Below are 14,578 nucleotides of genomic sequence, written 5' to 3' on the forward strand. Positions count from 1 at the left end.
GCCGCGGACGCACAGCGCTGGTGCCGATACTGCTTAGAGTGTGAGCGAGGCTATAGAGGACAGGTGAGTTTTACCGGCCGTGAGCTTGGGCACTCAGCAACCCCACTCTGTGTGCGCGAGTGATCTACAGCTTTGTGACACTTCCACGTCTCAATAAATGCATTTACAGGAGGTGCATCACGTTTAAAGCCGCTGAGCCATTTTACTACACATGTGCGCCTATGGGCTTTGTTTTTGGCGACGCTCGGCATGAGAGCGGCCAACATTAACACGTTAACGTTAAATAACGTTTATTGGCAGATATATCGCGGTGCAGTTGTTAGCACACCGAACACATTTGAAATATCCCAGTGGCAACAACTGGCCGCAACTAATAAATCCAAAAAAAAGGTTTATTCACTAAAGAGGAAGCTGGCAGGAGAGCTGCAGTTTCATCCCAATGACTTCTTTACATTATGAGCTTTCATTCGGGTATAAGTTTGGTTCTCCCCGTATATAGCATATTAAAAAATGGCGAGCCAGCCCAAGCTTTTATCGCAGAGTGAATTCAGAACGCCTGCTTTACGGAAGAAGAAAAAAAAAAATACACTGCTTTATATTTGTTTCTCAAATCAAGCTTTATTGATAAAATGGTATTCAAAACTCTGTAGCAGCAACAGACCCAGCCAGTGTCGTTTTTTTATTTAAAATGGAAAAAAAAAAAGTAAATTTCTCCACACAAGTGATTAGTAAATAAATTTGAAAGTTTCGTGTACCCATTTTTTAAAGTACAATATGTGCCAGACGGCAAACCGACGTGACGTGAGCCCCGGTGGTATTCAAAGGGGGGGGCAAAAAAAAATAACAACTGTACAGTCAAAATCTCCGATCGGAAGCAGGAACGAGGTTTAAAGGCGCGCGTTTACTAAGCGGCGCGATTTTTATTCCCGATGAAATAATAAACTAGACGCTTAAAGATACAATCTTACACAATTTGGTGGGGGCCCCCCGGCTGGTTATGTTGCTGCTGAATTTAAAATCTAAAACCACCACATGAAGGTATAGGGTTAGATTATTGGTTGCATCACATAACAAGCCAGACGTCCTGTAACCTTTAGGAGAGATTCGCAGTCCATCATTAAATATGACCATTTTTTTTTTTTACAAGGACAAATCGCACTTTACAAAAAAAAAAATAATAAATCATACAAGAAATTGCTGGAGTCTGATTTACAATGTGAATTATCGTCAAAGAACGTTTACAGAAGTTTCAATTTTACAAAGAAAAAAAATATATATATATATATAGTGAGGAAGTGATAGAGAAAGAAAAAAAAAAGACGTCGGGGATAGAAATCCGGTTCTCTGCCAGTTGTTGGAGCTGCTGGGATGCGCTGGTGTCGCCGATCTCGCCCACTTCGCTAACGGGAAAGCTCGGGATGGACATGGAGGATCACCGAGGTCGGGCTGGATTTTCGTTTTTTTTTTTTTTTGTTTGTTTGTTTTTTTCCGAGGAAGGAATAAAACCCCCAAATTCTCACACGGACAGATTTACCACATATCATCGGTGGAAGCCGAATCCTTCACAGGCAGAGAGGGAGCGGGAGAAAAGACGGAGGAAACGACAGGTTACAGATTACGTAACACGAAAAACAAAGGCCGACGGCTTTAGGGATGACATAGAAATCTAATGAACCGCGGTGAGCAGGGAAGCATGGCGGCACGGGGGGGGACCTAAAACGCGCGAAGCGCAACAGTGCTGGGGTATGACATCATCGAGAGCCGGAGAGAAAAATGGAGAGAGAGCCAAGGATATGGGAGAGAGAAAGGAGAGATCTATAGGAAATCTTCACCTGGTTGCAAATATTAAAACGATCTAAAAACCATCAGGAACGGGGATTTACATTTAAATCGAGTCTTACTGACTAGCGATTTAAATCAAATCGCCACGTACTTCAATCGTACAGCGCTGTGGTATATGTTGGCACTCTAGGCTAGCAGCATTTCAGGAGCTCCTCATGGTAGATCAATCAGCGGGGTACTAAATGAACATTTATGCCCCGTGAGATGGGGAGGACTAAGCTAGCAAAACCCGATTTGAGGACGGCGAGGCCGACAGCAGATAAGCAACACAATGAAGATGGAAGCGGCGACGCCATACTCACAGTGTCATCATTTCTATACGGATTCAGTCTGTTGTAAACGGCCTCAATCACACTCCGTCTAGATCAAAGCGTGAGAGAAAAACAGGACAGGGTGAAATAACTCGGCTGAACGACAGGAGGCGCGATCACAAAACCACGAGACAAGCGGCCAGGGTCTGGGGGACGGGCGCAGAACACTAAACGGCGCTCACAACCTAGCAACGGCTTGAAAGAGCAGACTCTGCTTACAGAATCATTCCGCGGGGCGTTCCGTTGCTCGGCTATTCGCCCCCCCTTTTTGTCCAGAACAATCCAGATAAATAAAACGGTTACATCATAAAGCAGACAAAGCGACAACAGCCATAAACCCGACCCGAAAACACGCATGCAAACACACAACACACGGCAAGCGCGCAAAACACCACAACACGGGGGAAGGGGGCTAAAACGACACGGGATAGCACAAAAAAAAAATACATGCAACGGTAAAAAGGCGCCAGCGTTAAAAATAGACATTTACCGGGACGTAAGGGTTCGTTTACCGATAATAATGTATATTTTTAACCCCGCGGCACACGACAGGCACAGGCGCTCAGGTTGACTCACTTGCTGGCCAGTTCCCCCCCAGGCGGGAGATTGGGGATGGTCTCAGTGGCTAACGTACGCATCACGTGGACTAAGTCTGGGACGCCTTCTTCGCCCTGCTTCTTTATGATCTCTAGGAATCAGAAGGACTTTTTGTAAGTGCGATTCATTCAAGAGCAAAGAGAACAGCGTAAAAAAATAATAAAAGAAAGAAAAAGAGAAATAGATTTGGCGCACAGAATAAATCCATCGCTACAGGAGATTCGCACGGCCGGGGAACCCAGAAACGGGGAGCGCTCGGCGGGAGAACGCCAGCACGTAATCATCATCATCATCACCTAGACAGACGCACGAGGGCTCGGCGCTCAGACGCAGCCCTTTAACCTGAACACGCGATGTGTGTGACCCGTTAGCTAGCCGCGTGTGACCCGTTAGTGCCGCACGCCTATCCCCCGCTGTTAAATGCGTGTGGGTAACGTTTCCTCCCCCAAAAGCATTGACCCTAAAAAAAAAAAAATCAAGACATCGATTATGGTGAATAAAATGCAGAGATCTCGGGTTTGTTTTGCCAAATTCTTTTTATTGTGTTATTTTTTTAATTATTTTTTTTTTTTAAACATCTAAAATTGGAGCTACAAGGCTGGCGCTCAGATTTACAAAAATAAAAATGGTTCTCTTATCTGAACAATTCACAACCTGGAGAAACGGGATGACAATAAAGACACACAGTCTCTGCTGAACCAACACATTATATCGTATAGATTATATATATTTATATATTACGCTATAGGCAACAGATCACAAGTCAAAATACTCTCGTTATAAAGATGGCCGCCTCCGACGGCGCTTAACAAAAATAGGAGGATGGTGATTATGTGCGATTTACTAAGATAGAGATAGACTGACCTTAAACTAACATCTAAACAGCATTATTCCCAGATAATGCTGAAATTACTTCAAAAACAAAAAAAATATTTTCGGAATTTTGGTTTTCGCATAAAGACGGCACTCGGTGTTTAAAGGACGGGGTGCGACGTCGCTTAAGACCAATAATGCAGGATTACGCAGAAAATAGTCAAAAAAATAACCTCTCGTATATATACAAAAAAAAAAAAGCTTCGATTCTTAACGCCGCGATCACAAACGTCCCGTTTCCGTGGTCAGACAGGGTTGTGTTTTGGGACGTTTCCGAGAATATATTTCAGAAGCCGACAACTGAACAAAAATTAAATAAATAAAACGATGTATATATATATATCATCTATTAGTGTTATTACACAGCCGCCTCTACCTCCGACCGACCGGATAGATTCTATAGGTGAATTTTGGGTCACTATAGAAACGCGTCGTTCCTGGACGTAGTTTGGGTTTATCGGGTTAGAGGTAACCGTAGTGTAGGATCTTCTATAAAGAAAAAGAACCCCCTTCGGGTTCCTGCGAATGATTTTTTACGGGCTTTAGATAATTCCTTCTGTGCCGGGCGTTGATTGTTGGCCTCACCTGCGGTGGATCTCCCGGAGAGCCGACACGACGTTTAACGATCTGCCCGGAAGATCCGCGGGGGGCTCTGCGATTAGAGTATTATTACCCGGCTGCACTTTCACGCGGCAGAAGTTTCACGGATAGGACAGCGAACCCCCGGACGACTGAGACGAGTCGGCCCGTAGCTGCCGGCCGGCGGCCTTCTTACCTACAGCTACCCCGTAAGAAGCTTGGTGCCCCGTCCAAGACCCCTGAAGTGATCTGAATGTCTGCCAAGATACCCCCCAGGGCGACGTGAAGGTGGCACGAGATCCCCAGCCTGAAGCAGACCTCACGCTGATGAAGAGGCCGCCAGGAGCTGTTTTATGCCGCGGCCGGATGGCAAGAGGGTGGGCAAGAAGCCGTACGGCTCGGTGCGTCTCGATACCAATAACATTAAGCGACGTGTCCCGCGCCGCCGGGGCCGGCAAAACCCGCATGAACATGTCTCCCGAAGCCCGCGTGTAATCGTGTAAGTGCTCGAGCGGGGCTTGAGGGGTGAAAGGCATAAGAGACCCAGCTGTGCGAGTGTCCGACGGAACGCACCACATTAAAAGAAATAAATGACGCCAGCAGTAGGCGTCTGCCGATCATTCCGGAGAGGGAACGCGGCTTTAGTGTAAGCGGAACCCGTAAGACCCACCGCTGAATAAATGTATATTATAAAGACCACCACCTTCTAAAGTGTCAGCCGGGGGCCAAGAACGTTACACACAATACGAAGGATCGCGTCATCCTAAAGACTAAATAGATGAGGACTCTTCGATCTCGTTTGAGTTGAAATCATTCGTTATTGGTCCTGACAGCGATTCTCGGGGTGAATTAGTGTAATAATAACATTTTCACAACTGAACACGAGAGCCGAGATGGGCGAGAATAACGCGGCACTTAGGGGTATATGGGGGGGGCACTTTTTTTGGGGTTACTTAATGGTTAAATGATCCACCTTCTACTCGGCCTTCCAGGTACTTGTCCAGCTCTGCCTCTCTCTTCACGGCCTCCGGAGATACTTTCGGGGCGCTCGGAAAGCAGATCAGGATGACGCTCATGTTATCCCGGCTTCCCTGTTGGAAGAAAATATTACTCGATAAACGTTCATAAGAGGACAATCACTGACAATAAATAGACTGGGGGGGGATACCCCCCCAACAAACAAAAAAAAACAAAAAAACTTTCCTTTAGTATTAAATCTAGTGCTGGTGAGGGGTCCTCAAAACAGCCTACAGGTAGAAGGAAAATTAACCAAAGAGTTGGGGTCTGTATATAATTTCTATTAAAATGCCAACAAAAAAAATATTTACAACCCCCCCAGCGCTGTATACAGTAATTTAACCCCCAGCGCTGCATACAGTAATATAACCTCCCCAGCGCTGTATACAGTAATATAACCCCCCAGCTATGTATAAGGTAATATACCCCCCAGCTCTGTATACAGTAATATAACTCCCAGCGCTGTATACAGTAATATAACCCCCAGCGCTGTATACAGTAATATAACCCCCAGCGCTGTATACAGTAATATAACCCCCCAGCGCTATATACAGTAATAACCCCCAGCGCTGTATACAGTAATATAACCCCGAGCACTGTATACAGTAATATAACCCCAGCTCTGTATACAGTAATATAACTCCCAGCACTGTATACAGTAATATAACCCCCCAGCGCTGTATACAGTGATATAACCCCCAGCGCTGTATACAGTAATATAACCCCCAGCGCTGTATACAGTAATAACCCCCAGCGCTGTATACAGTAATATAACCCCCCAGCGCTGTATACAGTAATATAACTCCCAGCGCTGTATACAGTAATATAACCCCCCAGCGCTGTATACAGTAATTTAACCCCCAGCGCTGTATACAGTAATAACCCCCCAGCACTGTATATAGTAATATAACCCCCAGCGCTGTATACAGTAATATAACCCCCAGCGCTGTATACAGTAATATAACCCCCCAGCACTGTATACAGTAATATAACCCCCAGCGCTGTATACAGTAATATAACCCCCAGCGCTGTATACAGTAATATAACCCCCAGCGCTGTATACAGTAATATAACCCCCAGCGCTGTATACAGTAATAACCCCCAGCGCTGTATACAGTAATAACCCCCAGCGCTGTATACAGTAATATAACCCCCCAGCGCTGTATACAGTAATATAACCCCCAGCACTGTATACAGTAATATAACCCCCAGCGCTGTATACAGTAATATAACCCCCAGCGCTGTATACAGTAATATAACCCCCAGCGCTGTATACAGTAATATAACCCCCCAGCGCTGTATACAGTAATATAACCCCCCAGCGCTGTATACAGTAATATAACCCCCCAGCACTGTATACAGTAATATAACCCCCCAGCACTGTATACAGTAATATAACCCCCCAGCACTGTATACAGTAATATAACCCTCAGCGCTGTATACAGTAATATAACCCCCAGCGCTGTATACAGTAATAACCCCCAGCGCTGTATACAGTAATAACCCCCAGCGCTGTATACAGTAATATAACCCCCCAGCGCTGTATACAGTAATATAACCCCCCAGCGCTGTATACAGTAATATAACCCCCCGCGCTGTATACAGTAATATAACCCCCCAGTGCTGTATACAGTAATATAACCCCCCAGCACTGTATACAGTAATATAACCCCCCAGCACTGTATACAGTAATATAACCCCCCAGCGCTGTATACAGTAATATAACCCCCAGCGCTGTATACAGTAATATAACCCCCCAGCGCTGTATACAGTAATATAACCCCCAGCGCTGTATACAGTAATATAACCCCCAGCGCTGTATACAGTAATATAACCCCCAGCGCTGTATACAGTAATATAACCCCCAGCGCTGTATACAGTAATATAACCCCCTAGCGCTATATACAGTAATATAACCCCCCAGCGCTGTATACAGTAATATAACCCCCCAGCGCTGTATACAGTAATATAACCCCCCAGCGCTATATACAGTAACGTTGGTTGGTGAACAAAACCTGCTTCTATCTCATTTTATTCCTAGAAACTCCCTTTATCTGCAGACCTGGAGCCGCCGTTGCTGTCAGTCATGTGATATTTTGGGGGACTTTCCTGGCTCAGACACCACACTGAGCTGATGCTTTATGGCAATGCTAATGAAGTCCGTTCCTCCAGAGGCTTTTATCAGTGAGAGTGTCAGTTGGGTGATTAAGACTGAGCCATTCTATTTCCCACAGGCAGTATGATAAGGAGTCGGGGTGATTGTCTAGTAGATTGGGGGTCAGAGAGCGAGAATCATACAAATGGCTGCCTGAAAACATTATATAAAAACTACAACTGTCAAGAAAACAGAGATCCTCGTCATAAATAATCAGCGGGATCGGGGAGTTTCTCAACTACTCCTTCGATTCACTTAAAAGGCGCCAGTCCGTGCAGAATGCGCACGAGTTAAATAAAACCCACCAGGAACCGGTAGCGACATTCTAACTTATTTTTTTCTAAATGATCGTTTCTCCGGAGTCCGGGGTCAGCAGGAACATTTATCCATTTCTATGGCAACTGCTCCAGATTTAGCCCCGTGTCCAATGACTGGCGGCCGGCAGAGCGAGCGCACGGAATCAGAGCTCACGTGGGCCGTAAGAAGATTACAAACCCTCACAGCTGCTAAACCTGCAGCCTCCGGCCGCGAGCCGGGCCTTTAACCCCCATTCCCTCTAGATTGTAAGCCTGCGAGCCGAGTCTCTCCACCTAATGTATCGTTTGTCTCAGTCTGTTAATTCCTGCCTTGTCAGACCCCTTGATTGTATGTATGTATGAACCGCTGCGGAAACTGTTGGCGCTTTCTAAATAAAATAATAAACTGCCATGAACCGAGCAAACACGGGGAAACACGGAGTTCAACACGCCACACGCACACGCAACGTATCGTACACAACACGCCATACACACAGAACGTATAGTTCACAACACGCCATACACAGAATGTATTGTACACAACACGCCATACACACAGAATGTATTGTTCGCAACACGCCATACACATGCGACTTATCCTACACAACACACCAGACACACGCGACTTATCCTACACAACACGCCAGACACACGACTTATCCTACACAACACGCCAGACACACGCAACTTATCCTACACAACACGCCAGACACACGGAATGTATAGTTCACAACACACCATACACACGCAATGTATTGTACACAACACGCCATACACACCAACTTGTTACAGCGGATGTGGATCAGCGGCGCCTGCCCTGCGGTACTCGATGCGCCGACGCAATTACAGCCGTCTAGAACAGGCTGTCCTGAGACTAGGGGGGCAGTCCCACTGCTTGTTCTGTATGGGAGTGAAGCTTTCCCTCAAACAGATATAAACTGGGATGACTGGGGTCCCGGCGTGAACAAACCATTACAAGCAATGACCTGTGACTATATCACTAGAGGGGTCTATCACCCGCGGGGGGGGGGGGGTGTCGGGATGCTCTGTACCTTGTAGAGGCAGGTGTCCACGATCTCATTGCACACTTTTTCGAGATCGTCGGTGACCTCAAGCCTCGACCTGACGAAATCGCAGAGCTCCTCGTTCCCCATGACGTCCCAGATGCCGTCGCAGGCCAGGATTATGAACTGGTCGTCGTCCTCCTGCCGCTCGATCTCGTAGACCTCGGGCTCGGGCGACACGAGCTGCTCCGTGGGGCCTTTCCCGTGGACGCATTTGTAATCAAAGTCACCGAGGGCCCGGGAGACGGCCAGCGACCCGTTCACGCGCTGGATCATCACGGAGCCGCCGGCGTTTTGGATGCGCTCCTTCTCGAGCGGGTTGCTGGGCTTGTGATCCTGCGTGAAGAAGTGGACTTTCTTGCTCCTGCATAGTAAGCCCCTCGAGTCTCCGCAGTTGATGAAGTAGATGTGCTGCGGGGAGAGCATGACGCCCACGGCGGTGGAGCCGCTGCGGTCGGCTCCGTGCTTCTTCTCGGAGATGACCCTCATGTGCTCGTCGATCTGCAGAAAGCCCGTCCGGATGCCGCTTTTCACGCTCTCCACGGACAGCTGCCCGTCGGTGCCCTTGAAGTCCTGGTTGCTGGTGATGTGGTCCAGCAAATGCTCGCAGCAGTATTTGGCAACCTGGGAGCCGGCGTGGCCGTCGTAAACGGCGAAGAACGACCAGCCGTCGAGTCCGTTTGGCAGGCCGATGACCGCCGTGTGGGCGTCCTCCATCTCCACCCTCCAGCCTTGCATGCTGCTCAGCCCGTAGCGGAGGCCGTTGCCGTGCCCTTGGGCGTTGTGTTTCTCCATCTTTGGCTTGTCTAAAAACGCGCCCATCGTGTCTCGGATTCTTTAGACCTGCGAAGGAGAGCAGAGAGAGCGTTACTGAAGGACGGCGGCCATTGATCCGAAGAACGAAGGCAAACAGGCGACGGGGAGGGTTTGGGGCGAGAATAAGAGGCGGGACATCCGAGGAAGAAAGCGCTAAACACAATTTAATAAAGTTTGGGGAAAGCAAAGGGTCCGGCCCATATGCAGAAAAGCACGAGGAAGTCCTATATATGTCCCCCCATGCGCATCGCCCGGCTTCTGGATAAATGCTCCGCCTCCCTGGTGCCGATTGGCTGCTGCATGCGTTGATTCATAAATCGTTGCATCATAAAAGGGGGGGGCAGGTTCTGTATCAGGTGATCCCCTATTTGGGAATAAAAGTAAGATTAGGTTACGCGCTCCTCTACAGCGGGTGTCGGGACTTTAGACGCTCCCTTTAAGGAGTGAATTGTAGCGGCGCCCGGGACATGCGCAGGGGGGGGTGATGCAAGCAGATTCACCGAATCAACACCTGATGTCATCCAGACATTATGTAATAAGCAAGCAGCCAGCGCGCACACGCCTCCGCACAGGCAGCAGCAGCAGCCGGCGCGCACACGCCTCCGCACAGGCAGCAGCCGGCGCGCACACGCCTCCGCACAGGCAGCAGCCGGCGCGCACACGCCTCCGCACAGGCAGCAGCCGGCGCGCACACGCCTCCGCACAGGCAGCAGCCGGCGCGCACACGCCTCCGCACAGGCAGCAGCCGGCGCGCACACGCCTCCGCACAGGCAGCAGCCGGCACGCACACACCTCCGCACAGGCAGCAGCAGCCGGCGCGCACACGCCTCCGCACAGGCAGCAGCAGCCGGCGCGCACACGCCTCCGCACAAGCAGCAGCAGCCGGCGCGCACACGCCTCCGCACAAGCAGCAGCAGCAGCCGGCGCGCACACGCCTCCGCACAGGCAGCAGCAGCCGGCGCGCACACGCCTCCGCACAGGCAGCAGCAGCCGGCGCGCACACGCCTCCGCACCGGCAGCAGCAGCCGGCCCGCACACGCCTCCGCACCGGCAGCAGCAGCCGGCCCGCACACGCCTCGGCACCGGCAGCAGCAGCCGGCCCGCACACGCCTCCGCACAGGCAGCAGCAGCCGGCGCGCACACGCCTCCGCACAGGCAGCAGCAGCCGGCGCGCACACGCCTCCGCACAGGCAGCAGCAGCCGGCGCGCACACGCCTCCGCACAGGCAGCAGCAGCCGGCGCACACACGCCTCCGCACAGGCAGCAGCAGCCGGCGCGCGGCACATCTAGATCTCCCAAAATGGGACCCAAAAACCACGGGCGTAGCTTAGCTATTTCTGACGTGAGGGTGGTTACGGGGTGGTACGCGCATGTCTCCACCTACCCGCCATGCAGAAAGAAGCCCAGATAGAGACTTCCTGCACAGCTGGGCTTCCACGCACGGCACGGATGACACTCAAAGTGCAGGTTATTAAATTAAAATGAGGCGATCAAAATAAAAAACACACAATGTTCGCGCTGCTATTTGCTCTCTCATTCAGCAAAATTCCTAACGGGATCCGTTTTCTTCCGGCGGATCTCTCTTTATAATATGTTCAGATGCTAATTATGTTGCAGAGCACTACTACAGTTGCCATAGCAACGATTCTATCCTTCTCCTCTGATACATTCATCCTCCTTTTCTGCGGCTCGAACTTAAAGGAGCAGTCGTGGCCCGAAGCCCCGAGGAGAGGGAATCGTATTCGGGTTTAATTCCCCCGAGTCAGTGTAGATTGTCAGCTCCTCGGGGCAGAACGGACCTCAAAACCGGGAAAACAACCCTCGTTATAAAAGAGCATTTTAGGGCAAAGCGCTGGTTACGCCGGTATTAAAAAAAAAACAAGAAGCCCTGGAAGACCCTCCACAGGGAGCGCGGGGGTCTCCTGGCACGGCCGATTCTTAGTGAATATGCATTCCTCGACTAAATACACGTCAGTTACTGGCGCAGCGCCACGGCAACCGGGAAACCGACCATTTACCGGCCGGACCGGTGCGGCTCGCTTACACGGGGGGCAGGGCTAGTCAGTAGGGAAGCGACTCACCGTAGAAATGTCAGGAGCCGGGGGGCCCCGGGGACAACCCAAAAAAATAAAAAATAACAGGCTAAAACTACGGGAATTTGCCAAACCGGAACAAAATATCCAACAAATAACCTAAAACGAGGTTTAAAACCCCAATAGGCAACGCCTATCACACAAGACATCCCCGGCCTGCGTTTCTGCGCACAGCTGACGCTTTAATCCGTTACAGAACAAGATTAAACCCAGAACACCTAATACACTAAGTGGCTTATTCACTAAGGAGGGGGGTTAACATATTGCGAGATTAGACGCAGCGTTTGGTGGGGGGCGCCGGGCTTTTCTATTATTCATTTAACAGAAGAATTCTGACCCGACTCCCGGACTGTGTGCCCCCCAACTACCTCCCGGCGCCACCGGAAACGCTTCCTAATACAGTTCTGGACATCGATCGCAGCAGACGAGGGAACTCGGCCCGCCGATCGCAAGACAGGACCGCCCGCCCCCGCCACCAGACAGGACCGCCCAGCCCCGCCGCCAGACAGGACCGTCCGCCCCCGCCGCCAGACAGGACCGCCCGCCCCCGCCACCAGACAGGACCGCCCAGCCCCGCCGCCAGACAGGACCGTCCGCCCCCGCCGCCAGACAGGACCGCCCGCCCCCGCCAGACCGGACCGCCCGCCCCCGCCAGACCGGACCGCCCGCCCCCACCAGACAGGACCGCCCGCCCCCGCCGCCAGACAGGACCGCCCGCCCCCGCCGCCAGACAGGACCGCTCGCCCCCGCCGCCAGACAGGACCGCTCGCCCCCGCCGCCAGACAAAAATAAAAAAGTGCTAAACAACAACACACAAACATGACTCTTTATTGAGATGATTCCTTTAGCTACCCGTTTTGGGTCTTTTCACTGAAGAGCCAACCAACGGACTGCGAGTTACACAGCGCTGTTTGCTGAGGGGGTCCTCGCTCCGGCCCCAGACAGTCCAGCGGGTGGCCAACGGCGGCCATAACGCTCCACGGATCCGCTCCACGCTCTCCCGTGACATTGACAGCTGCTTTGTCTGGGCGGGAACGTTTATAGATCGCCCCCCCCGCCGCGGACAGCAACAGGTTCATAAGACGGCAGCTAAACCGGGAGGTCACCGTCACCGTGCGCTGCCGACCGGCACGTATATAATAGATATAATAAACACCCGGTTCTGCGATTGGTCCCGCCCCACTATATTAAACCTAATTGTAGGTAGTTTTCCACACCGCTGCCACCCAGCAGCCGCAGCGCTGCTAACGACTACTTACACCAATCACCAGAGCCTGACGGGTCTGCCCACGGACCTCACCCGTAGAAAGGATCGGGGTGTTACAGATTTAATGCACACCGCCCTAGTCTAATGACCACGTTTTGACCTATACATTGTGCTAGCAAAGCAATATAAATATGGCCGCCACGAACCTCTGGCAGATCAGCATCGGCCCCTCCGGACAGGTACGTATAGCGCGCGTATACGTATATTACACACATTCAGTATGTTTATGCAACACGTGGACGTCTGAGACACGCGTGCTCACCGGGTAAGAACATGGGGGAGACGTCGACTGATCTGCGGCGGGGTTACCCCGGCGCCGGGTGCGGAGGGGTCGCTCCCATTTTACGCTCTATGGGGATGCATCAGTTATTTGGTTGGGCCGGCGGCAGCAGGTTGGGGGGGGCGCTGGAATAAAAGATGGAGATCCGGTCTTTAAGATATAAACGGTAAGGAGGGGATGGAGGACAAATAAAGCGAAAGGTTATCCCCCTAACACTAGAGGATCAGAGGCTGAGAGAATGGAATAAAGTTTTTTGCTTTACTGAGAGGGTGGTAGATAAGTGGAACAGCCTCCCAGCAGAAGTGGTAGAGGGTAATACAGCGAGGGTATTAAACATGCATGGGATAGACGTACGGCTCCTGAATCTAAGACGAGACCAACGACTGATTAAGGTTTGAGTCTTTACAGCAGGAGGAACGGGCGACTAGATGGAGGCCGAAGGGGGCCGGTCAGCCGGCGGGTTCTAGGATATCCGGGCGGTAAGTGAAGCTGTTGTGGGAAGGGGTCACGGACACAGCGCCAGGGTTTGGCTGGTGCAGCTGCCGTGCCATGGGCCACAAGCCGTGAAATGCAGGGGGCGTCCGGGCAGAGGAAGAGACCTGGCCGGGACCGAGGAGAAGGCCCGGAAGAAATGAGGACCGGCCCAGTGCGAGGAGGACGGGAGAAAGCGTCTAGGAGCGGTCAGAGGACGAGAAGCAGGCCCGCGAGTTGGGAGAGCCCTGGGAGGCGGGATCGGCGCAGGCCGGGATCCGGAGGCCGCAGCTGGTTGCGCAGTGGGGCAGAGCCCGGGGAGTATCCCTGACACAGCGGCCCAGCCGCGGCCAGCACGCTCCCCGCTGCGTCACACGTACTTACCGGCAGAGCTGGAGGCGCGGGGCGGCTGCTGACGGGAGGCCGGGGAGTCTCACAGCATTCAGGCGATGCCAAGGAGCGTGTCTCGGGCACACCGACTCCTCATTCCGCTTCTCCCCCGACCCCCCCGGGGGACTGTAAGGCAAACTGATCGTGCGGAGAAAGCAGAGGGGGGTAAGGGTGACCCGAAACAGGCGCTAATCCGCGGCGACTCCGCCAATGCACCGACAATCCGCGCGGGGACGGGCGGCCGAGTCCAGTCAGCCCAGGGACCGAGCGCGCGCTGCGTCACTTGCACGCGCCTCCTGCCAGCTCGGGTGCGCGCACCCACCACGTCCCTGCGTCACGAGCCGCCCAGACGTAGAACGAACCAAGAGGGCGTCTGGCGTGGAGATTACGTCACCCCGCGCGGCTACTGGGATGGGGCGGGGCCAGAGTGTGCACGTATCGTGCTGCAAGCTCATATGTACTTATTACCTATATCTACTACATCTATACACAAATAACATATACATACATACATAACAAATATATAT

General features: G+C 51.7%; 1 protein-coding gene across 1 annotated transcript; it reads right to left on the bottom strand.

Annotated features, from left to right (window-relative positions):
* Positions 1-592: 592 nt before the first annotated feature.
* On the bottom strand, positions 593-14,336 carry PPM1A (protein phosphatase, Mg2+/Mn2+ dependent 1A). Its single transcript, XM_053474899.1, has 6 exons — positions 14,046-14,336; positions 8,723-9,577; positions 5,176-5,293; positions 2,730-2,841; positions 2,145-2,202; positions 593-1,560 (listed from the first exon to the last, which is right to left on the bottom strand). The coding sequence occupies exons 2-6, from the start codon at positions 9,554-9,556 to the stop codon at positions 1,531-1,533; spliced, it is 1,152 nt and encodes a 383-aa protein (XP_053330874.1). The 5' UTR covers positions 9,557-9,577; positions 14,046-14,336; the 3' UTR covers positions 593-1,530.
* Positions 14,337-14,578: the final 242 nt, after the last annotated feature.

The sequence above is a fragment of the Spea bombifrons genome, chromosome 9 (assembly GCF_027358695.1).
Source record: "Spea bombifrons isolate aSpeBom1 chromosome 9, aSpeBom1.2.pri, whole genome shotgun sequence".
NCBI lineage: Eukaryota > Metazoa > Chordata > Amphibia > Anura > Pelobatidae > Spea > Spea bombifrons.

Excerpts from the sequence above, each read along its gene's own strand:
- PPM1A (XM_053474899.1), bottom strand. The coding sequence starts at position 9,556 with ATGGGCGCGTTTTTAGACAAGCCAAAGATGGAGAAACACAACGCCCAA. Across the intron at positions 2,203-2,729 it reads GGGGGGGAACTGGCCAGCAA|ACGGAGTGTGATTGAGGCCG; the intron begins GTGAGTCAACCT and ends GCTTTGATCTAG. Across the intron at positions 1,561-2,144 it reads CGTATAGAAATGATGACACT|GATTCGGCTTCCACCGATGA; the intron begins GTGAGTATGGCG and ends CTGCCTGTGAAG.